This window comes from Plodia interpunctella, chromosome 5 (assembly GCF_027563975.2).
Source record: "Plodia interpunctella isolate USDA-ARS_2022_Savannah chromosome 5, ilPloInte3.2, whole genome shotgun sequence".
In the NCBI taxonomy this organism is placed as follows: domain Eukaryota; kingdom Metazoa; phylum Arthropoda; class Insecta; order Lepidoptera; family Pyralidae; genus Plodia; species Plodia interpunctella.
Window position 1 is genome coordinate 11,677,359 of NC_071298.1, and position 26,324 is coordinate 11,703,682.

The 26,324-nt window shown below is 36.7% G+C and overlaps 1 protein-coding gene across 11 annotated transcripts; it reads right to left on the bottom strand.

The window, feature by feature from the left end:
* Positions 1-269: 269 nt before the first annotated feature.
* LOC128670173 (putative alpha-L-fucosidase) lies at positions 270-15,928 on the bottom strand. 11 transcript variants are annotated; one of them, XM_064435983.1, is made up of 10 exons: positions 15,698-15,928; positions 8,376-8,542; positions 7,800-7,855; positions 6,823-6,870; positions 5,868-6,003; positions 5,124-5,590; positions 4,141-4,281; positions 3,451-3,809; positions 2,956-3,144; positions 270-2,509 (listed from the first exon to the last, which is right to left on the bottom strand). In XM_064435983.1, exons 2-10 carry the CDS (start codon positions 8,417-8,419, stop codon positions 2,384-2,386), a joined length of 1,566 nt encoding a protein of 521 aa, XP_064292053.1. In that variant the 5' UTR covers positions 8,420-8,542; positions 15,698-15,928; the 3' UTR covers positions 270-2,383. The 11 variants fall into 11 exon arrangements, with proteins under 11 accessions (XP_064292053.1, XP_064292054.1, XP_064292059.1 ...); XM_064435984.1 differs by lacking the exon at positions 6,823-6,870 and having other exon boundaries at positions 15,698-15,922; XM_064435989.1 differs by lacking the exon at positions 15,698-15,928 and having other exon boundaries at positions 7,800-7,947; positions 8,376-8,536.
* Between the last annotated feature and the right edge of the window lie 10,396 nt (positions 15,929-26,324).

Sequence of the window (26,324 nt, forward strand, 5' to 3'; positions counted from 1 at the left end):
TTATAAATAATGAATAAAATAGGTATTATAAATCTCAAATTGAAAAGAATTTTATTTGTAACTTAATTACATTTAGATTTCACTGAAAAACAAATTAAAAGGCCATTACCAGGGGACTGTAAAGTCAGCCGTTTGATTATCTCCAGCGATATTGAAAGGGCGCTCCGAGCGGGGCAGCCGCGGAAATCTACGAAACATCAAGGGCCATCGAGATAAACCGGTTTGTGTAAGGAAAAAAAATCTAAACTAGGTATTTTTTGCTTAGAGTTAATATTTTATTTTAGCAGTATACATTTTCCAGCTTTGTTTGAGTTGACCTACATTTTGTAGAACCCCTTGTTTAAAAAAAGATACTTTATTAATAGAAAATAATTTTGCGGAGATTAACAAAACAAGTAAAGTAATTGGAAAATAAAACAAGGAATAGAAGAGAGCCGACTCGCTGTCACACCAGTATGACACAGAAATCTTTTAATTCCAGAACGAATTATAGATATACAGAGATGGCGAATCTTCGAGAACTATAAAATAACGACAGGGTATTACGATATACCTGATATGCAATATCTGTTTATACTCTCCAGAAATAATAAATTGAATTTCCATTAATTAAAACTACATTAGCTAAGAAGAAACGTTTATTTTTTTTCTATCGATTCGTGTAGACCGCGAGACTGAAACAAAATCAACTTTAGATTACAAAGTAAAAAACAAAATCCAAACGTCAAAACACACACATTAGTGTAGTCAGTGTGGTACAACTTAAATCCTGTGTATAAGTATAAATAGAGACGGAAAAATATTTACATTATTATTCTGAAAGGAAAATAAACTATATACCTTGAGGGCAGCATCGGTCGAGATATTAAGAATTCCTTTGGAATCCGTCAGTCAATAGGCTATATTCAATTTGCTTGTCTTTATGGAAAATGTGAAGTTTCATGTCCCGACTATTGAATGGCTTGTATCCACGGCCTGGTAGATGTCTCTCACATGAAGTGCTATGTTTGTAATACATATTTCTCGTTCTCTTTCGAATTTTAAAAGTAGCCCACCTTTTAGCGTCTATCAATAGTTCAGCAGCAATCTCGTCTCGCGAAGTGACCCAGTGAGATGATCCGGTGGGAGTGATACAATCGGCGAAGACTCCTGCAGTAGCCGAAGGTTGGCCGTAACCTTAATACAAGATCCAATATATTATGCTATAATAAGCTCAATGGTACTGTACTTTATTACTTTAAACATTTGTGTCGAACCTGAGATATCTAGAGTTGACGTGCTTGTGCCCGACGTTCTAGCTGCGCAGCGGAACGCTACAACATCGCGGCGCTATGCCAGTGTCCACGATTGCGGCGGCCTTGGCGAATTTGTCTGTTTATGCTTGGCGCCATCCTAACTAAGCGAAGCAAAGATTACGGCGGCAGAACAGGCCACAAGTAAATTTGACATATTGATATTGCCGTATAGCGCAGCAACCCGCAGCCTTGTCACAATTGCAGCTCAGCTAGGAAGTGAAAAAGTCCATACTCACATTTCGCGAAAGTTCGCGATCTATAGCGTCTTGGTTATTTCCATTTTCAGTTGTCGATGCGTCGACGACGCTCGCTGTCGTAGCACTGCTACAACGGGTCTACGTACTAGTACACGAGCTTCTTCACTATTTGTTTAAGGCTTCCTGTAGCCGCTGCCGACCACCAAACGGATCCTAAAACAACAATCATAATGAACCATTGTTGATTTGTTAACTCCTGGAGTTTGCCAAAACATAAACCGCGTGTGTAATTACTTATTTGCTTACGGCGTAGCGTGCCGGCACGTCGTGTTGTTTGTCGCGATAGTTCATTTGGGAATTCAATTTACTAAAATTGGCATTCCAAAATCTAATAAACTTTATATAAAAATCACGTACCTTTATGTCACGTCAATAAACTATAAAACTACTCAATCAAGTGCTAGATCGATTTTAAATCATTATAACACCGTTGAGCACCCACCTCGGCGGAGACTGTAGATGCTGAGCGGCACGTGAGGAGGGAACGAGACTTGTTGATCGATCTAATAGCTGTGTTACAGGCGGCCAGACGATTAGCGGCTTCTTCTTTTCAATTTCTTTGTTTGGTAATTTAATCCTCCTTTACAAGATTGTCCACATAAAGGGGTGTTACGTTTGGTTTATGTTAGTAAAATCAAAGAACAAATTTGCAACAGACTTTGGCCTACATCCTGTACATTCATCCATAGCATTGTTTCATCAGTGACATCAGTGATATTTCAGCATTCTGGAGCCGGCCCAGCATAATGAGCCATTCGTTACGTCACTCGCTCGCAATGTTCACGTCCAATTACTGGGAATCAATCGACCACGTCACGGCACAGCGCGTCGTCACAAAGCCACACAATGTGTATGTACTAGTGTCACTACCGATAAATAAAAATCCCACGTCCATTTTATTTTATTCACACGTTTTAATCCACGAAGCGGTGGTGGTATAATGGTTAAGATGCCCGCCTGTGGATCAAAAAGTCCCAGGTTCGAATCCTACTCGTGCCATATGAGTTTGTATTCAAATCTGACTCATATATAGTAGTTTTCATCGATCACCACTTGCTTCCGGTGAAGGAAAACATCGTGAGGAAACCTTGTGCAGGTTTCCTGGTTGATTATTATTAACTTGTGTGTGAAATGGAGAAGGCAATGGCAAACCACTCCATTAATAATGCCAAGAAAAGTTGTTGTTTGTGTTTCATTCTTCTTTCTAAACACGTTCTTAGTATTACACAACAAACACATACGGTATACATAAAGTTATGTATTAACATTGCTCAAAACATCATTTACTACCTCAACACTTACAACACTGGCAGCTCTCATATAGGAGAATAAGCGAATGCCTAATAATAATTTGTTGCTATTACTATGTATATAGGTAAATAAGTAAGGGTCCTTTCCACTACCTTAGATACTCTAAGGTTCACACTATTAAATGCTTTTAATTCCACATTTTGTTTTATAGGAACATTAGTATTAATGGCAATGACGTCAGTAGTCAAATTAAATTTGATACTCCAAGCATGGTCTGTGCGCAGATGAACTTTGGGTGGCAGTTCGATTGCGAGATGGGAAGGTTTTACTGTAGTGTTCCACTGAAAACAAGCAAAAATGTTAAGAGTTGATTACACATAATTTTTTGACTCTCTGTGTAATCAACTTTAAACATTTAGACATTCGTCTAAAAAGAATTTCAATCACTATCTTGCTTATTTTTAGAGTAATTAAAATACTCGTATGCTCAGCTCAGCTATTTACTTAATAAACATGCCACTTGAAGCATTAAAAATCGAATAGAATACCATTTAGTATAGGGATATTTAATAGCAGGAGATGATAAGGAGTAGTAGTACTTTGAGAAAGGACAAGATCCTGCCAGTTACATGGTTAATGGTACATACCTTCAACTTTCCATTGTAGCCCAGCAATTGGATTTCAAATGCTTCGGTGAGGAAATAATGAGGGATATATCTTAATCTTATTGTATTGTCAGGCGGCCACGTCAAGAATATAGCGTAAATACTTATTATTTTCTCAGAATCATGGGGTTTCCGGACGGGGTGTTTAGCATCATAATTAGTTTTAGTACAGGTGTACCAGACATCGTTCGCGATGATGTCGTTCTGGTGCCGCCACGGGGAGGTGCCGTACACGGCCTCCCCGTTGACGCGCAGCCAGGCGCCCAGCCCCAGCAGCCGGTCCTGGAACACCTTCTCTATGGTCCCCTCTAGCGTAGGAGGGACGCTTATAAGTACATTCCCTGAAAAAATCTTGGCGGTTCACGGAAACCAGCACACGGATTAATTATTTAGTTCACTATTGTGTAGGCGGTCACTTGCCATCCGATGGCGGCAGTCGTAAACAACATGATAGCTTTAGGCGACTTGTAGCAATAACACATACAACATGAGAGAATAGTCTTATGTAGATAGAGAAAATTACAAACATTGTCATATCGTTCAATCGCTCTCACAAGGAAAATAAACTCATACTTATACAAGAGGTAAAGCGGGACACTCGTCTATAATTAATTTAGTCTATACTCATATTAGTTATTCTAGATACATTTCGTGTTAGCAACAATTAGTTACCTCCGAGGCTGACGGAGGTCACGACCTCCTTGATCAGGTCTCGGGTGGTCAGGACATCCCTCGCCTTCCTGTCCCGCCGGCAGCCCCACGCCTGTCGGTCCATGCTGAACACATTCTCCCATTTATGATCGGTCAGATATCCTAACAATACACCAAAAATATGTACCGATAAAGTAATATCTATAGTACATTAAAAATTACTAAGACACCTAACCATGTAGATAATAATGATTTTTATTTATATATACCATTTTCCACGTGTCAATACAGTCAGGTTTTACCCTAATGCGATTACGCTAAACACAAGTTCTGTAAGTGGTATATACAACATTGTCATATCTGTGAAGTTCTTCAAGGTATAATTGAATATAACAACTTCTGGTTTTTGACATATATAATTCAGCATATTTATTCAGCTCTGGCCGCAGGAGCAGACTCGTACAAATTAATGCGTGATGAAGGTACACTAAACAGTGGCGGTGACCTTGACTGTTCAAATATTCGTAAAGGATTATTAAAAAATGAGAATTAATGTAATTAGTTTACTGGGTAAACAGTTTATATAAAAACTAGCTTTTGTTCCCGGCTTCACCCGCGTTTATTTAGTGCGTCAGCTCATAACTTACTATTGTCAATAACTCTAGTTCTATAAGCAACGTATCGCGTTGAAACCTATACCAGATTTTCAGTTCGATCATCCGCTATACAACTGTGAAACCGTATCAAATTCGATACAGTAGGTTTCACGTGATACGTGTACAAATATACAGACAAGAAAGACAGACAAAAATTCTACAATTTGGTTTTGGTCTTGGTTTATATTAATCGCATAAATATATTTTATCCATAATTATTTTTATTTTATAATGTATACATTATTTTATTAAAGAGCCGAGTCTCATGGTACAAGTACATTCTGTTTAGAAGGTGGCTCCGATAACTTGTGTAAATGTAAAATTAATAATAAGGAAAAAAAACCTTACCTGGATTATACTTCTTCTTGCAGTTGTAGAAGTCGCCGTGAGTGCAGGTGGTGCCGCGGCCCCAGCGGTCGTTGACCACCACCTCGTGCTTCACCGGGCTGTCGTTGTACAGCCCGGCTATCAGCGCGGTCGAGTTCCAGTATATGTCGTAGGCCGGCCAGTCTCCGTCTGCCCACAATACTGAAGGCTTATAATCTCTTATCAGCTGTTCTATCTCTGGACGCATTTTATTGTTCACATAATTACGCGATTGGAATTCTTTCTGCATATCATGTAAAAAGATCGGATTGAACCATTCAAACAGGGAGTAGTAGACGCCAAATTTCATGCCCTTTCTCCGGATGCTGTTCGCCAGCTCGCCCACCAGGTCACGCTTGGGGCCGGCTTCGACGGAGTTCCAGCCGGGCGAATGCTTGGAAGGGAACAATGTGAATCCGTCGTAGTGCTTACTTGTTAAAATCACGTACCTGAAATAGACAACTTACACTTATCCTACTAATATTATAAATACGAAAGTTTGTGAGGATGTATGTATGTATGTCTGTTTATTACCCTTTCACGCAAAATCTACTGGAGTGATTATTTTGAAATTTGGTACAGCGGTAGAATACAACCTGCAATAACACATAGGGACTTTTTATCCCTAGGAATAAATGGTAATTTTTTTGATAAGTCTTACTTTAAGGCTTAGCTTTTACCGGACAATTTCATTTCAGTTAGTCACTCGCAGTCAGACTCACTCACTTGGCTCCTGCTTTGTAGAAAAGATCGGCAAAACTTTTTGGTGAGAACGAATTAGCTTCGAAATACGGCGCGAAGTCTTGGTAGGTGAAACCGGGAGGGTATTTGTTAGCCATGAAATTCGTCACAGACTCGTCCCCTGAAACGTTTTGAAATCATCTGAGATTGGTATTATAGGTACTCTTCAAGTTCTTTTGCAAAGAGCAGCTGTGACAAACAACGAGCGGCCTGCAGCCCGCACCTTCTGTCTCCTGGAGAGTTTATAATCCTTGATGGCATAATAATATACATGCTCGTTCATCATTGCGGCTCCAAAATGCAAAAAAATACATTTTCAAATCGGCCTGGCAATCACTAAAAGTAGCTTTAAATAAAAACTTTACGAGACGAACGCCTGTTCATTTACACATAATAATGTAACAATGTTTATTCTCACGTTCCGTTTTCCACAAGTGCCAGAACCATTCGCTTCGATAGCAAGGAACAGAGTGCAGTCCCCAATACACAAGTATCCCGATTTTAGCCCTGTCATACCACTCCGGCAGCGGCCGGCTATCCAGGTCAGACCATTTGGCCGCATATCTCTTCTTTGTGATATTTTTGAGGTCTACACCATTACTGACCACAGTCACATATATCAGAAAAAATGTCACTATCATTGTTAGAAATTTTCCCAATCAAAATGGTAAATCTTTACAAAATGTATAAGTTGCTTAAATTTTCCCGGGTTTGACATTTTTCTGGGTCGATATTTTATTTTGACTTTTCTAAATTTTGACATTTATTTTTTTAATTAGAGTACGTTGAGATATGCCATAGGTTAGGATAGGTTAAAGAACAGTTTCGGAGAACGTGATGCAGCATACCTATATTATATTGGCTAGCCGAGACCATTTTTTGTCGAGATTAAATGGCTGAGTACCCAACTAAGTTCTCTAATTACTTACTCTCTACTTACCATGACAACTCGGAGCAGAGTTCTCAGGCCCGGGTGCGCGAGGAGACCCTACCCAAATGAGGTAAATAATCATATGGCAAGGCTTATATTTTTATGACGTCCACTACATAGCCAACGACGCGGTAAATATATATAATGTATTGATGATATACTTACTTCCACTAAATGAAATAAACATTAATGTCTGTGTATACTCCCAAAATTCGGTTGTGGAATTTTAAGGCTAGTACAAAGTCGTTCGTGCGCTCGTATAGTGTTCTGGAACGAGTCCAGTGAATACTATGTATAATTTTCATTGCAAATTAAATTAATATACTATTTGGAATATAACTGTGTCGACACTACACAGTTACATTCCAAATTCAATGCCAACAACGCTGCCTTTTGTTTCGTGCAGTATAACGTAACATGCAATCGACTGTACAAACCTTAGTACAAACTGTACAGACTCTAATTAAATAGGTTTCAAGAGCCCTGTGATCTCCGGCCACAACACCGGCTACCTACCCATTAGGGCACATTCGAGATTTGATATATTATATCATTTATAAAAAGAGTACTGATAATCCATTACTCATAGTATCCCTGTGTTATATCCTAAAGGAAGGAAAAACAAATAAAACGAACAAACTTTTACACGTATCAAATTACGTTAAAAGAAATAAGAGAGACGACGCGAGTGGTGCTACTTCCAGAATAGACGTTTAGACATACAGATAAAAGTTTTAATGGCAAAGTTGTATTTGGACATTCAATTTACCTTCGTGACAATAACATTTCGCCCACTAACTTCGACAGAAACGGCAGTAACCACAGCCCACGCGAGGCGCTAGAGCGGCCGTTGCTTACAATTTCTGTACAACACAAGATTTTTTTTCGACAATAAAAAAAGGTCTCATCTTGGTATTTATCTTCCTTTAATATTATAAATACGAAAGTTTTATGTTACCTGTTCACGATTTACCTACACAACCTACCTTCTTGAAATTTCTCATAAGCGGAATCGCGGGCAAAATGTTTCTTGACGATACTTCTGAAATTATATCAAGATTAAGATACAGCCACATCTAACGTGTTTGACGTTCTGTGGCGGGATCTGAGCCGTCAGTTCCAACAGGCCTGCAACTGGACACATTACAGCCGTTATATGATAACGAAGCAATATAAGCGCTTACACGATATTAAACTTTCAGCTTCCTCGGACCTCGCTAACAGCTTCACGTAATGCTCTATTATCGAGTCATCTTCGTACTAGTCTATACTAATATTATGAACGTGAAATTGTGTTCGTTTATCTTTCATGTCAAAACGGAACATTGGATTGATATCATTTGTAGTGTTGAGATATCGTGTTGGAGAGCTTCCAGCTATCCAACTATCTCCGCCCCGACATAAGTTACATTTTGATGAAATTTGGTACATATTATATCTAAAAAGAAGAGGTCAAATATAGGGCATTTTAGTTTCAGATAGGAAGTTTGTATACAAAGTACTTTTTGTTGCGCGTGGAGCCGCGAGTACCAGCGAATGTGATATGTGAAATGAGAGAATACCTATTTGTGGAGTTGACGGCGCTGTTTCCTTTCACCTTGCGCATTGTACATATTGATAAACTTTAGTTGTGGTCCATCTATCTAACAGATGCTAAGAAATCAAAAATTAAAAGGTTGTATTGTATTGTTGATATATCCTATTGACTATTTTTTAGCTCATCCGGGACCTGTAACATTTAGAAATATTGGTTCATTAGAATAGGAAATGTTTATCAACAATGTGAGTGTATCTATATTCAGTGGTAGTAAAATACGTGAATGATTACTGCAGTTTTCAGTTTTCCACAATTCAAGTTCAATTTAATTCGAATTCAATTTTTCTATGCTTTGCTTTGGGTGAACAAATTGTTAATTTTTGTATGGTCATGGTACAACTGGTCCATAACGAAACAACCGTAATTATTACTGCTGTAATTTGTGTCATTCATAATATTCTTCTTCACGTAATGCATTTACATGAAGAAGAATGACGCAAGACTCTATAGAGCTGCCATCCTAATGGACGCGTGGAACCTTAAAAGTTTGCTGGAAAGCATTCATTAAATCAGATATAAAGCCCGTAGCCCAAAGGCCACATTTATCAATATAATGGGCTTACAGGGAAACCTTGGGATGGAGATAAGCTTCCAACCTTGCCTTACATAACTGTAAATATCCGAGATGTGTTGTCCGACCGAGGTAAATAGGGTGTAATCCGACTAAAGAAAGAAGTTTGGCCGTTGTTACTGATTGTATGGATCCCGCGGGACGAGGGTTACCATATAGTTTTCTTAAATTCCTATCCTAAAAAGCTTTCAACGCCAAAGATTGGCAGTAATCGTAGAGGTCATGTCAGATGCATTCAAGCGACTTGAATAAAATTTTACACCAGTGTTAACCGTTACACACTCATAAAACAAAATATATAAATGTCAAATCATGCAACGGGGATCATGAAATTTAGTAATTAAGTAATATATTTTACAACACACGAAAGAAATAAATTTGTAAATCGTTTACGCAAATTTTTAAACCTTGTTGCGCGAGTCTCAATCTTCACGTTATCGCGATAGTGTGGCCAGCATCACATAGTTCTAAGAAAGCGATTCATTACAGTCTTCCTAGGCATATAAATAAGAAAACTGTTCAAGTGTACTATATGATTTTATTACCCAATTGAGTTTAATAAAATATAAATCTACCATAGATTGAAATAAAACAATATTATATTGATTTTGGTATGCAGTTGATTTAAGCAAGTTTCGACATCATCGAGGTAAACTATCGAAGAAACAAAATGCTGGCGACCCTACTCGCGACACGGGCCGGCGCTGAATGTCGAGGCCGAGACAGATGATGCAATTTGTGGAGTCACGTAGCGTTCTGACGGTCCGGCCGGTGTACTGAACCGCCTCACTCATCATCCACTTCAAATGATTCACACGTTTGATTTGCCGACTTGGCTTCTACCCAACTCTTAGAGAGAAGATTCTTATCAAATTATTTCTTTAGAAATTAGACTATTAGAGTGCTGATAGAAAAAAATAACACACACATACAGTTAACTGTATTTTACATCTATTTTTTAAATATTAATATTGTACTAAACTATGAACAGTGTACCTCTAGTGCTAAAATAAGTCTACGTATGTTTTATTTCACGTTGCAATTTTTTAAAAATTTTTATCGCCATAGCATAACAATTTAAGTTAAACGTTTTCGTTATGGGTACTAATAATCGCTAGGGGTTTCTTCTACTATATTTACTTAGTCACCAACCACAGGACCCACATATATCAATAAACTATGTGTAGTTTGTGTTAATGTTGTCCCCAAAGCTGTTACACATTTTACTGAAATACAAATTAGTCCCTAAATATCATTATTCTTTGACCGGTTTTGGTTGTCACGTGTGTTAAATATATGTTATTAATAAATCGTCATTAATGAAAGTTAAATTGTTTCCATAACATACATGTTTATTTCGTTCGAATGTCGTTATTCTGGTTAATTAACTTACCCTATAATAGTCCTCGTGTATTTAAGAAACGCGATTAATATTGATATAAGAATGTCGAAAAGTCAGCCGCAGATCAGTACTGAAAGGGTCAGCATTAAGTTAAACAATAATTGCGGTGGTTTCCAAAACGACCTTTCACTGTAAGTCAACAAGCGCTTCGCTTGCATTTAATTAATAGACCTAACCAGCCGCCACTGTGTAATTATAGAATATTTTATAGCTGACGTATAGAAGGCCCATTCTCTTATCGGGTGGCTCTAGCGCACATAGCGGCCGCGGGAAGTGCAAATCCGTAGTATTCTTCTTGTTCTCAAGAAAAATGTGTAACCATTACATACACGCATTGTTTCAACTTTCAATGAAAATCAAAATTGTTATTTTATCGGCGTGACTGCAACCTAAAGTCGCCGATATATTGTAAACATTCTTCATGTTCGACATAGAGGCAAATTTCGTCTGTCATGTCGTCGCTAATCCTACTGAGGAATACCGACCGAGTAGTCGTATTCGAACTAATAGCAATTTTCTTGACAATACATTTACTACAGACTAGATAACCCCTCGTGGGGTGCGTCCGATGGGCTTGGTACTAAACACCGAATCGATCAGGACTCAGGACGAAGTAGGGGACTACTTGATGCGAAAATGATTTGAATCTGTCATTTGTTAGCTCTTGATACGTGATGTGGGTTAAGTAAGATTAAATTGAGATTAACTAGAGAATTATACTAACTTTTGGGTCGAGAGTGTTGATTGGGTGTTACATCTTCTGACTAAACAGATACTGGTGAAAATAAAGCCTTAGTTTCAAAGTAAAATAAATTTTCTCATTGTTCTATAAATATGAAAGTAATTATTTTAAACCAGACGTCGGCAATCCAATTTGTTGACTTTGCCAGCCAAGAAAGTATTTTGTGATTTCACATCTCACTACATAGTATAAACCAAAATCGCTTTACGTTGGCTACATAATTTTATACATTAGCCATTTCAGATAACAAAATAAGCTTCACGTTAACCGCAACGTATACCTTACGTACTCAGTGAGTATGAGTATTATATCCAATTTAATGCGTGGTGAGCCGAGCCTCCTCCGGGAGTTTTGACATTTTGGAACATGAAATTGTGATGTGATACAGTCTCGTGCGGAGTTTACTAAATTGTTGTTGAGCGGGGCTGCGATTGATTTGTTTATATTAAATGTTTGCCAAAAGTATAAAAATTGGTTATTCTATATATACAGCAAGAATTATGTCAGAAGTATGATGCTGATAACTTTACTTTCAGAATAAATAAACATGTTTGATCATTTTATTTTTAGTGTGAATTACGCACATTACGTAGTACAGTGTTCGTTATCCTCAGCACTCACACTGTTCTTGACGATGTCAAACCGGCACATACTAGTTGATTTTGATGATTTGATAATTTGTTGGTTGGCTGGAGTTGATTTTTTTGGGGTTATGTATAAGCCCTATTTTTCAGCTCGACTGGGCGCATCGAGCGAAGCAATCTCGGTCACCTTGCGCATCAGGGAGGTGTTATACAGCAGCGTAACGAGAAGGAATTACAATTATTAACTGAATCAACTGTTATTATGTAAACCAAATCCAATTAAGTTATGTGTGTTACAGCCGCAAGTAACGTTAAGTTATCAATAGTTCGAATTTCGTAACACAAAAGGTATAACATAATACACATTACTTCAATAAGGATTATCATGTATTTAATCCATTATTATGTTATAGTCGGTTTCAATTAACTAATTCTGCGTCAACAATAGCTTTTGTGTATCCACACTGCCAGAGCCAGACGATCTATACATCTTAGCTTTCCTTTAAAATTTAATCAATTTGTAATTAGTAAATACTACAAATAGCTGCTCTCGTTAATTATCAACCATAGATTTTTAAATCCATTTGAAAATTACACATGTAAAAAATATGTGTCTTATAATCGTATCGATGTGACCTGGGCAATAGTAATGCAGTGATGTACTATTGCCTTCTCTATTTCACACACTATATTAAGTGCAGGTAACTTCGTCGTTTTCCTTATTTGAATACGTGACTTCAATGTACCGATTTGGCATCAAAGAAGGACAAACAAATATACTTATACATTTATAATATTAGTATAGATATATACTGTATACTGAGAAGAAATGATAGAAACTCATTTAACCATATTCGACAAATGAAACAACAGAATTGATATAATATTTGAGGAACGGAACTACATAAACAAACGATGCGCAGCGGCGGAGTCCGACCACACCGTGGGGTTTCAGTTATACTCTCTAGCTCCCAGTCTCGAGCTCTGAATAAAATAGTACTCTCTGCATGAGTTTAGATATGATTTGCTGGGATTTTACACGCCTAAGTAATAGATAGGTTCTTAGTGAGAGTTTGGTATATTTTTCTCAATTTTTTTTTATTCGCGTACTATAGAAATCTATTTATCTGAATAAATGTGTTTGAAAATACCAAACAGCTAGTGCAATTAATGTTTTATTTTAAATAAAACGTATTTTACATTAATTTTGGGTATTTGTCAAAACAAAGCCATTTTATTTAACACGTTGTTAGTTGAACATCTGAAGGAAATGCAAATAACTCGATCATTAATTAATTTTATCAAGTTATTTCAAAAGACCCATCAAAGATCTATCCGCATTTCGTCCTCTGTTTTGAATTCAAAATTAAAGTCGCTATTTCCTATCGAGTAAAGTTGTACACAACAGTTTTAATGTCGGATCCACATTTCGGATTCAATTATAAATTAACTAGTTCGAGCGTCAGTAACAGTTGGGATGCGCGACGTCACTTCAGGTGTGATAAATGAAATGGTCGAGTTTTGTCATTCGTCAAAGTTACATAAAAATCTCCGCTCCCGTTAGAAAATGCCGGTTACCTGCCATCGCCGAACTCGGACGGATGCCGACATGAATATTGCTTAGTTTGTATGAGTGCTTTTATTTCTCGCAATGAAATCCCGAATCCGCCAAGTTCGGCGAACTGGTCCCCGATAGTGTGAAGTGATAGATTCTTTCTTTATTGCACCATTTACAGAGGAATTATAAGAACTACAATAATTGGAAACCAGTATATATTTTATTTGCCCAACAGCTGCACGCGACGGCTAGCGATAAACAAACTAGAACCTAAAATCTCTTAGACAACTACTGAAGATCGTGGGACGGGTCCCAGCTTGCCTCGGATAAAAACGTAATAAAATATACCTAAACGCTCCTCAGGAATCACCCTATCTATTCGTAAAAACCGCATGAAAATCCGTTCAACAGTTTTTGAGTTTATCGCGGCAGATAACTTTTTATGTAAAGATGTAAGGATTTTCACTAGACATCCGCTCAATCATACAACTCAACTACATAATAAGTTTTGGGTAGCATAATATTGGTTCAATAGGTAGCGGAAAGTTGTTTACTCAGTAAATAGGCTGCGGAGCGCGGGTAAACAAGGAATCGCTTGGGACAGAACGAACAATGAGGATGGGCAAACACGCGCGCAAACACAAGTCTATTGATAAGAAGAGGAATATAGATAGATACAATTATATGTAGATCTATCTTTGTACCTTAAGGGAAGACAGAGCCAGACTCGCTAATCTCGAAGGCCGCGTAGACATGGAAAGACTATGGAGAGGATGTGTTAGACGTGTTCTTTAAGGAGTAGTAGATAAAAACAGAACACTAATTACATCAATTCTTAGTCAATCTGTCCATAAATTCAGTTATTTCAAGTTCGTTTCATAAGGAATAATGCTTGTGTCAAAATTGTTAAATAATGGGGCTCAAATGGCAGCAATATTTCAAAGCGGACTTGCACTAAGCGAAACAGTATTAGTCACAGAGTTGAAGGTACAGGCTGCTGCAAGTTAAGTTATGCACGGGCATCTATGCGGCGGTAATACTTTCCAATTTGCAATGAATTCGGCTGTGGTGTATGGTCACTGTACAATCACACATTCTCAGCTCCACGGGGTCGGAACAGCAGTGATATATTTTCAGAATTGTGACAGAGATTGATCCAAGGCGAGTTATTGAAAATGGCCGACTTATGATTACGACTGTAGTTCGATTACCGTTAGTAATATTCAACCTTTAAATAGGAATAGAGGAATATTATAGGTATGTTTATTTATTAAACCTTATTGTTTCAAGTAAAAACATAGTTGTTAACAACTGGCCAAAGAAAATATTCCAGCTAACCATTAGGACAACCAGGATGTTACACTTAATTCAGTTAAACCGCAAATTAGGCGCCAAAACCAACATTTTAGTTGATTCAAATGAACTCCTAAACCACATAATGTAATTGTGTAGTTGTTAGAAGTATAATGAATATTCATTTTATTACATTATTAAATGTATTCGAGTGTAAATATTTTCGTTTAATTGTATATTGTATTTTATAAGGAGAAAAGGGACGGAAATGTGGCTTATATCGTAAGTGACGATTTTACGACTGTTCATTAGCTCTTTAATTATATTTTCAAAAGGCTGGTTGAGGTGTGTCGTGATTAAAGGACTGGAAGCTTTTTGTACAGAGGCAAATTGGCAATGCTGCCTCTTGGGCACTTTGCTGCAAGACAACGCGCTTGGTGGGCTGTGGACCCTGTTATTCATAAAAAATATAAAGCATAATTTAAGCTAAAATAAATTTATCTCTTTCTGTCAATATCAAATTAACTATTGGTAACTTTGTAACGTTGTGCTTATTGTATAATATTCCAGAGGATGAATAGTGGATTGAATAACTCAGGGTCCCTAACATCGGGTCACTAAGTGTGACGTATGGACTCTCGGGCCGGTTGTCAGAATGACGTATGTTGCCGATTTACTTTCGGAAATTGATCGTGAACTGAAAGCAACTGCGGTGTCTATTAGCAATGTCCGATTTATAAATATAACAATAATTTAATTTAAAATATAAAATTGTGGATTTTATAATTTTAATTTAATTAAAAATATAAAATCGGATAGGGAACAAAGGAACCTCTCTTTTTTCGTCAGCAGCACTACACAAAGAGCTATTAAGTGTTCCAGCGGCGCCTCCTGTGGCTGTCACTAACCAATGTTTTTATTGAGAGAGATTTTCATTTTTTATTTGGCTGGCTGTGCAAAAGTAATTATGATTTGTATGTTTCTGAAAACTCAATAATCGCGACGAAATTTCGGGATATTTATAAATAAATTAATTTACAAATAGTATTAAAATAATATTGTAATTGTCATAGCATGGGAGATGATATAAAATTATATGTATTCTTTTTTGCTAATAAAAAATAAACTAATACTTACAAAAAAAGTTTTCCTTCATTTATCGAATTGTTAATATAATAATCGTATACATATTTTATTGAAAATATATTTAACTCGCGATATTTGATCAAATCAGTGAATAAACTGGCGTGAAGCGATCGAGCGAGTCAAATCAATTCGAATGGCGTGCTTCGTTATTGAAAACCAATTTGCACTCGATTACACACCCGCACTCGAGTAATAATAATACATTCCAAATTAATGTTCCAGTGTATTTCACAAGATTGTTTATTTAGGAAGACGCCGCGGCCAAAAGCACCATCCATTCTCTTCTACAGACTTCCGGGTCTTCTTACATGCCCTAATGCCTTCTCACAACATGGTAATTAATATAAACCAACACTTGCAATCAAGTGCTGGATGCATGTTATCTCAACTTCCATTTAATCCCCTATCTTTATGCAGCCCAGCAGACTGGTATACAGGTTAATCCTACCTACACAGAAGAGCTCAATTAACCACATGAACACCCGAGCAAAGCGAGTGGAGTTGTAGGACGTTGTTAGTCTCGTCTGCTCGGTAATTGATTTTCTTTTGTCTTGTATTCTATACTATTTGCTTAAGTGTTAATATCCCACTGCTATGACAGTGATATTCATATATAATGCGGATGCATTAAATATTCACGCATGTGGTTCGGTCGCTTCCCACCACCACTGATAATGTTCAGGCGAATGTAGATGCAAATGTATTTATGTATGGTAATGAGAGAGTAATAGGATCTAAAAAATATTATATATTTTTATAAAAATACATACAACAATATCTGAAGTTCTTCAAATCGGTGATAGATACAACTTAGCGTGTTCTACAGTGTTTATATTTTCTGTCACCAATGCTCTCAGACGAGTCTATTACGCTAATTCCCGTGGATTACTGCGCGTGAAAACAAAATGGCGGCAAATGGGATTGCAAAACAATCTGAAACCATCCTGTAATACATTAAACACATTAAACTAAATAAATCACCGTTACTTCGATATTCAAGGGTTTATGTCTTATTTTACGAGGTGCCATTTTGAGCAGCCAGTGTTATTCTTGACTTGCGTGAAAAACAATAGCGAAATTTACGAGCATACCAAAATTAAAATTAATAATGAAGAGTATTTCACCCACGATGTTTTCCTTTATTGAAATAAGGTAGTATAATATTTCAATGACCGTAGTACAGAATTATAACAAAATTAATTAAGGATTGTTAAAACTGACGCTAATCCCGAGCGGGGCGCGGGCGAGATTCGCTCGCGCGCTCGCTTCGCTTGGCGTGGTCCGGCATAGTCCGGCGCGATGAAGCGAAACCCAAGCGACTTCGTTGGAAGATAGTGCCGGATTTCGAAATGCTATTTTTTTATTACAAAAGGAATTCCATTTTACCTTTTCCAAATTATATTTTTGCGCGGGATTAGCGTTAGTTTGAAGTCTTTAGGTGATGATAGATAGATGAACTCATTATTAGACCATTTACAGAACAATCATAAGTGATGATCGCACCTAAAATCCTAACTTGTATGTATCGGGAAGTAGTAGTAATTGAAATGTTATTACACGGTCAATTTGCAACGTATTGAGAAAAGAAATAAGTAATATTTAAATAGTTTGCATTATTTTTAAACAGGAAAGCAATGACATGCTTGTGCGTAACAGAATGCAATGTATAACGTAAACCATTCATTACGCTTCATTTAACACTAGCGGCCCGTCCCGGCTGCGATCGGATAAATCTTTCTCTGTAATCACACTATTTAAAAATATTACGCATCAAAATCCGTTGCGAAGTTTTAAAGATTAACGCATACATAGGGATAGACAGACAGACATCGGGAAGCGACTTTGTTTTATACTATGTATGTACTTCTAGTGATATAAGATGACTTTTTATTCATTGGATTTTATTTACATACTTATTACATGATACTGAACGTAAGGGAGCAATACCGAAATCGTGGAAAACAATCAGCTTCCATACAAAATCCAATACCGCGATTACAGGGTTGCTCCCATACAAAAAGTAGTTCAGCATCACTGACTGAGCGTGTAGACAAACTAACGGCATTGTTGCCAAAGTTACTTTATATAAGTTACGTATTCAACGCTACGTGTGTACACGATAACATGCAATTATGATTTCGAACAAGTATGTAATCGTTTCACATCGTCGTTCCATAATGATACATTTTCTGCATATTTGAACAATTGTGTTCAAACAGCCAACAATAAAATATTAAAATTTCACGGATAGAAATTTGTTTACCAACTTTTTGATTCCATTTACTATCGATAAACAAACAAAATCACACAGAATCAATCCATGACGGTTTGCCGTATATAAACCCAACTGAAATCCCACACAATCATTCTCTCACGGTCCCTACGTTCCTGTCGATATGATTTTCAAACTAGTAATCCTTCTGGTAGCGGTGGCCGCCGCGACATGCCACGTGATGGACATGAATTCCCAATATTTGGATAGTCTGTACCAGCAGCAGCAGTACCCCGTGGCGTCTCAGTCCGTGTACCCGGCGCACTCCTACCAGTCCGTGTACAGCCGCAGCCTGAGCCCCGCGTCCCGCCAGGCCGTGGCGCAGCGCAGTCAGAGCTACCTCAACCCTAGCTACCTGAGCAGCAGCTACTGGGCCGACTAGCCGGAACTGGCCACAGACGACAACGGCACACTTCATGGCATATTGAACGTTACGTATGTAAACTATACTGATATTATTTCAATTTTTATCTCTGTGGTAACTATGTAATCGAAATATAAATTTTATTGACCGCACTTTTGTTTTGTTTTATTAAATTTATGTGATATTGTTTTCTGTTCCTCTTTTTCATTTAATTTATTAAATCAAAATTTTTTACAAAAGTGAAAGATTTTGATTACGAAAGGCATTTAAATTGTACGTAAATAAATGCTTTTCTTAAACCACGAAACTAGTAACTAACTCTCGTTGTAGTTATGTGACTTTAGCAGTAACAACGCATTGTAGTAAATCATAGTAAGCAAGTAATTGAATGTCGGGGTCCTCAACCTTATTCTGACAGTGTCAAATTGCTAGACGTCAAAATAGAGAATAGATTCCCAATATTTTACCCCTGCCCCGTCGTCACCACAACTTACTCCTAAAATTGTTTTCCCATTGTCTGTTCCGACCGAGACGTGTTTCGCCTCTCAGGTGCAAAATGTTAGCTTTTGCTTCTGATATTGTTTTTCTCCTCACTTATATAGGGTCACTCGCCACTTAACGCTCTTTCCCTATCTATGCTTTATTTAAAGTGATCTCTACGCCACACGGTTTCCTCTATCCAACTTCTATTTTTAGGGTCCTTTTCATATGACTCGTGGTAAAATGTAGTTCATCCGGGTCCCGATCTTCAGTTCGCTTCCTAGTTGAAAACAACTGCGTTAATATGAATACAATGCCGTAATATAATTAATATTCGACGATTCTAGTTCCGTCACATTGCAAAACTAATCGTCCCTAGATAAAGTTGCTGTAAAGCTGCTCCTCTTGAGCTAAGCTGACCTATGAAATTTGATCCATCGGAGTATCACAGGGGAATTATTCTATATCAAGATTCAAGATTCAAGATTCAAACATTTATTTGCCAACTATGAGTCATAATTACAATACAGGTGTTATGTACAATTTTGTTCTTATCATAGCAACTCAGCGAGTATTGCAAATGTAGTCATTACAGTAGTATATTTTATATAAAACAATGTTAAAATAATTGATTAATAGATAAAAATTTATAAAAAAAAAATGATTTAATTAATTCATATTCAAATACATATATTAGACACTTAGATTATCCATTAGTAGATCAAAGAAAATAAAATTCCCTTGATCCACTGGTGGAACCTACTCGGTCACGATAGATATATAATTATATAAGTTCTTAGTTCAAACAAATTTGGGTTAAATGTCAATCCTACTAATCTTACTAATTAAAAAAAGCGAAAGTTTGTGAGGATGTATATGTGTATGTTTGTTACTGTGTCACGTAAAATCTACCGGAGGGATTGTTATGAAATTTGGTACACGGGTACAATATTACCTGGAATAAGACTTTTTATCCTGAAAGAAGAGTGCGCGAAGCCCCGGAGCGGAGCGATTATGGTATAAAACATATAAAACAAATCTCCAATAAAAATATAAAAAATCTGAATGAAAATCTCTGAGTGACCTACACCGTTCGATACAACACACATATCATACATAATACACATATCAAGCAGGTATTTGCAATAACTGTCAATAGAAACGTGTTAGTGCCGGGTCGCCGCGCGCTGCTTCTGATTAGGTCAGCATTTGAACCTCATCTACTTCAGTGAATTATAACCAAAATCAAATCAATCAAAATAAATAATTTATTCAGAAATTAGACCTTCTCGCTTCGGCTCTTTTTCATGTTAGATTTTATACACGAACAATTTTGGGAAAAAATCCCAAAGTTCCCACGGGAGCGCGGTTCGGGCAGGGAACACTGTGCTCAAAGTAGTCCACTTAATTAATTACAACAAGCCACCTCTTGCCTCCACAGGCAACAGTGATTGAACACTAAGCGCTCAACTTCGCTCGTTAGCGCTTCGCAACTTAGACTTTCCTACTCGCTTCCACGTGCAATTTTTAAGTTTCACTCGTTTTAAGTCAAATGTACCGGTTCGTTGGTGCCGGCATAATTCGTATAATGTAATAAAAGTCGAATGTAGTATTTTTTTGTATCGCTTGAATAAAATTTAAGACCACCACATTCGATAATCACCACACCACACTCGACTAATCTTAGGAATAGTTAAATTCACAATCCCCTAAGCAATGTATGTCGATAGATCGTAACTTTAGGTAATTGTATACATGCGGTTTTATATCGACTCTTCAATTTATTTAATCCTCATTTTAAAACCACTGCAGTTAATTTGACACGTCCGAGTGGAGGACACTCGCTCCACGTGAATCCACATCTCTGAGTGAATTTCCAATTTTCCTTCCGTGCACTTCAACGACTATCGGAAACACATTAAATTGGTTTCGCCGTCCTGAGTTAGCAATACATTTCGTTAATAAAAAATAGATCGATTCGTCTAGCAATTTGTTTATATATCTGTTTATATATTTGACGACTTCGGTGGCGAAGTGGTAAAGTGCTTGCCTCTGAACCGAGAGGTCCCGCGTTCGATCCCCGGTCGGGTCATGATGGAAAATGATCTTTTTCAGATTGGCCCGGGTCTTGGATGTTTATCTATGTATGTATATGTTATAAAATATAGTATCGTTGAGTTAGTATATTAGTAACACAAGTATAGAACTTACTTTGGGGCTATCTCAATCTATGTGATTTGTCCTAATATATTTATTTATCTGCAAATAGGCGGCTTTTCTTTACGAGATTAAGAATTCGATCCAGCAGTACAGTTGACGCATGTCCAGCATTGGCTACCACATTCCCTGTTTATCCCAGTATCTGTTTCACGTTAAATATCAGAAAATGCCAAAAGATCGTAAAGCGTATGTAAGATCGTAATGTAGGTGAAAGTGAATTTATGATAACTTCTTTACTAAATTATTATCAAAAGAAAAAGAACTGTATTATGATAAAGTAATAGAGTAATTTTTATATTAAAGTATTGTACATAAATTATTTATTGTACATAAACCAATAGAATAAAGTAGGTTTCCAGTTTAAATAACTGTATCATCCACGCAGCAGTGTGTGCGGAGTGTAGGGCAAGTATGTGGAATGCAAACACTATTTATTGAGTATGGTTTACTTTTGACACTAACTTTAATTTCCTAATACCAGAACTTTTAAGATCATTAATTTGAAAACGAAGAACTTGGTCGTTTCGACTCGGTAGAGCCGCCGAACTTCGGGATAATGATTTTTAAAACAGACTGAAGTCTCATCACAAGTATGTACTTACCTAATGCAATTTATTTTTGGAAAATCACACTTTTGAGAAAATCCAACGGAAAAGCCATAGAATAATTTATCTCCACGGTTTGGAGTCCAGTTTAAGGTTTATTATTTACTATTCTATACTAACACAATAAACGTCATGGGATTTAGGATTTATTGTTTTAGAATAGAATAGTGACAGTTATTAACTACAAAGTACCCGCTTTCTTCACACGCAAGTGTAAACTCGCAAGAGGTAACCTGAAGCTGGAGCCCCTAATTTACGGCGACACATATTGTTCATTACTTTCATTACAGGATTATGGGCTCACCGACCGGGCTGAAGTTATCCACACTTCTAATTAACGACATCCGTCCCTAGCTTCACTCCGGTATCTTACGCGCATAAATCACTACCTTTATATGTTTAAGTTACTTCTAATTATATAAGGGTTTTTTAGACTGAAAGTTACTGAGAATTATTTTCATCATCTGTCCATTATAAGATAATTACAATTATGTTTGTAGATGTAAACTAGTCTGAATGACTGATTTTCATATAAACAATATCACAAGAAACATAAACTGTGGTATTTTGTTTGTCTCTCGGCCATGGTCCGGCAATTAAGATTAGTTTACTGCTCGTTTCTTATCAGATGAATGTCCTCGATGATACGAAAGCTCTCACACTATAATCCTGCCCTGGTATAACTAAAACGCCGTTATTTGCCAAAGGCTTGTTTCGAGTAAAACGTCGAAAAGCGCGGTAAAAATTTAAATCGATGTCATTCATAAATGACAACACTTATTTAAAACTTGAAGGTACCAAAACATAGATCAAGTAAAATACTATCTAATGACTAACCTATTATTTTAGAAACACATTTTTTTTATAATAATAAAACGTTTTTTGCGTTTTAGTATATTATCTATGATACCAAAATCTTATGAGTCATCGACTAAAATGCCGCTTCGTAAAGAGTAACGGCTTTTTAGCGTTACTATTTCATTTAAAAAATATATTTATTAAAATGCTAAAAAAATCATGACTTCATGGTAACTTAAATGTCGTTATATCCCATAACGTTGTTTTAGTTACATAAAACTATACTTATGATACTAATTCATGTTAGGCTTTTGTGTGATTAACGGCATTTAACTGCTTTCAAGTCTGCTAAACTATGAATATATTTTAATTTGAAGATTAAATTCGGTTCATTGTTACGCTTAAACGCAGTTAAACTAATTACCTTCTAAATTAACGGCATTTAAGTGCAACAGTATAAAAAATATTGGAAGATAGTATTGATCAAATTGAATTTAAAGTTATCAAAATACAGGTTTGAAAACAATTGTTTTATCAATTCAAATTCCGCTGTTGTAAAGGGGTGTCTAATATTCTAATATTTAATTCGTTTGGGGGTGGTTCGCAGAGCGTTTCGACCGCTGCGGCTGTGCGGTCATTACAATCCGTAATTTTTTTTTGAGGAAGGAATCATTTCCAAAATCAATCATTCATCAGTGCTGGTAGATTTCCAAGACATCATGCCCTTAATGATATAATTCGTTATGGTAAGTGCAAATATTCCTTGTGTTCTGGAACCACCTGAACTAAGTCGCACGGATGGCAAGCGTCCCAATGGCTTGATTTTGGTACTCTGGCAAAAGGGACGATGTTTACTTTGGGACGCAACGTGTGTAAGTACGTTTGCCGCTTCTCATATCAGAGATTTCGTTCGTGAGGCAGGGTCAGCAGCGGACAATGCGGCTAAACAGAAACATGCTAAGTACCAATTACTAAAACCATACAACAACCATATTTTTTATTATATTTTTCCTGTTATATTAATAAAATATTTGACGAAGCATGTGGCGGATATTTTAAATTGTATTTTGCAAAATAAATCATTATTATTAATTAATGAAATCAATCATTCATAACTACAGTACAGAGTAAATAATGTAAAGTCATATAGTAAAACTCATTCTTGTCTTTGTTAAAATTTGAAAGATTGTTATGACAGTGCGACCGTAGCGGTCGAAACGCTCTGCGAATCACACTTGGGTGTAGCTGGGAAATCTCAGGTAGGTACTTCGGAACAATAATTGGCATCAACAGTATTTTTACGCTTGCGGAGGCCTTGTAGCTCGGGTGTAGTCTTTTTACAGCTGCAGGTATCGGTGAGACTCTATGTTGTTGGTTAATATTAAAGTTCTTCGTAAGATCATTTGATAATTTGGCTTACTAATTCTTACTCGACTTGAATTTGACATAACCTCACTCATTGGGCGGGTCTAAAGCGTTGATTAGTCGGACTAATGCGTTGTTCAGACACGCTCGACGCGCCGCGCAACGCCCCGTGAATCTTCCTCATAGTCCAGCCCTTGATCGAACATCACTCTGGACTGACGAAAGCTAACTTTACTTTTTTATTTTAAAAAAATATTAATTATAACGGATGGCCATATTGAAACTTAAGAAGAATATTACATACTGACATCAAAATATGCGTTTGATTGTCAAAAGTACCATTTGACCGCCATCAGTCCCAAAATGTTGACAGTCTATATTATGCGATGTAGTGTACATAAGTTCCTCAAGATCAACATGCCAAACATTATGCGATGCTAAAATATACTTATATACTAGACCCTTTTTTAGCGTCATCAGTCACATCTTCTATTAACAAGTTTACGTCAAAAAGATATTCCGCGGTGACTATCGATCGAACATCTATCAAGAATACAATATTTTAATCGTGTTTGACTACAAGGGAAACGCTTTACGGCAGTCGCTAACACTAATCACACAAGGTCACAAGCTCCCAGAGTATTATAGCAAACTAATGTTATTGTCATTAGACAGGATAAGTTTATTGTGCAATCTTCAAAACTGCTTAATTCCCGAAACCGAATAGCTACAAATGCCATTTTTAATTTTCTATATAATTTTTAGATTCCATGTGAACTGAAGGAAGCAAACTTATCCAGTCCGAGAGGGCGTCGCTGCTGTTGAATAAATTTGAAATCTTCAAAATAACTTCAGAAAGTTTCTATTTCTGGTCATCAGATCAAATATCTTTGTTATTCCTCGAGCTGACAGTTCATTATTGTACCTTAAATGGGCGTGGTTAGCAAATTTAATGGCGATTTGATTGGATGTTAGTTTGAGGTATGTTATTGCAAAATGGAGTGGAGGAATGAGTTAAGGACTGAGAATACGGGGTAAATTTTGAAGTGATAAAAGCTCATTACAAGTAATATCAATTTTTTTCTTTGCCATCTCTAAAATACATTTACTTCTCATGGAAACAGCCGAAATTCTGTAACAATAAAATAAATAATGTGTATATATGTAAATAAATATGTGTATATATGTATGTGTATTATTAAACACAAAAATAATATTTATTACTAGTTGTCCTATGTCACATGTAGACCTCGAGAGTATTTTTTAGTCTTTTCCATCATAGCCTCTCCGTAACATCATAATAGAACGATATGAATATACCTATTTGAATACATATTACATGCATGGCAGGTATTTTATGAATATATAATATTATTAAACACCTAGCTAAAAAACTACTCACCTAAAGCGTCATCGTTGCGAAATTGGCGGGAGCAGACCCGGAGCAAGCGCTTGCGACTCACTAATTCGACCTCCGACCTCTCCGATGGTACCGCGCGCGAGATACGTTAACGACATTTTAGTGTATCACTGTGAGATAACGACACTGCAGTCTAACAGTGGCGGACAACACATTGTTTGAATATTTTCGAAAAGCCGCTATTGGCTTGTAACATACGAAAAGTCAAAACATTAGTAGTAAGCTATAAAGCCGTTATACGACGTTAATCACATTTAAGTCTAGCTTTTTCAATTAACGACGTTTTAACTTAACAATAAAATACTGCTCTATTAGAAATAAAATAACAATAACACAGTTAAAGTATTTTTACCCCTTTATAGCGCAAAAAATGCAGTTAACGGCAATATTGACAAGCAACCTTATGATATTTTTTTTAACAAAGGTATGAGTTATCCAACCTTAGCGGCTGTATAGACTCGCAAAGTTACTTAAAGGCATTTTAGCCTATTTGACAAGCAAAATATGTGTACATAACGGCAATTTTACAATTGTTATTTCCAAAACTAATCAAGCTATCGAAAAATCGCAAATACAGATCGAAAGAGCTTTTTTTTCTCATTTTCTTGCAAACCAAAATTAAAAATCGCCCTGATGTCAGATAACGGCATTTTAGTTATACCACGGCAGAATCGCTCCCTAAAAACCACTTAATTGCCAATAACGTATTTGTTGTTGACGACAACTTTACTTAATGTATTACTATACAGTTTGATTTATTTAAATTTATTACATGACGCTTTCAAAAGTAAATGCATAACTTATATAGTATGCAATAGTTTAATATATTAATGTATTATCCAGCCAATTGTATGTCTATAGATAGTTTATTAGTGGACATGTGACATTGACAGGTTGATTGTAATGAAAATGACTCACCTTTGCAAGAAACGATTTAGTAGACAGTGATGTAACATTCGCAGACTCCCCATCGACCCACAAAGAAGATAGAGACCATGGCTTATTAAAATAAATTTTAGTTCAAATCATGGATTAACTTTCACCGTCTGCGCGGAAAATGAAGCAGCTGTAAGTAGCATTCTTCTACTGTGCCG

Coding starts and splice junctions, on each gene's coding strand:
- LOC128670173 (XM_064435982.1), bottom strand. CDS start 6,523: ATGATAGTGACATTTTTTCTGATATATGTGACTGTGGTCAGTAATGGT. Junction 5,591..5,867: donor TTCTACAAAGCAGGAGCCAA/GTGAGTGAGTCT, acceptor TGTCTATTTCAG/GTACGTGATTTTAACAAGTA. Junction 4,282..5,123: donor CAAGAAGAAGTATAATCCAG/GTAAGGTTTTTT, acceptor GTGTATTGTTAG/GATATCTGACCGATCATAAA.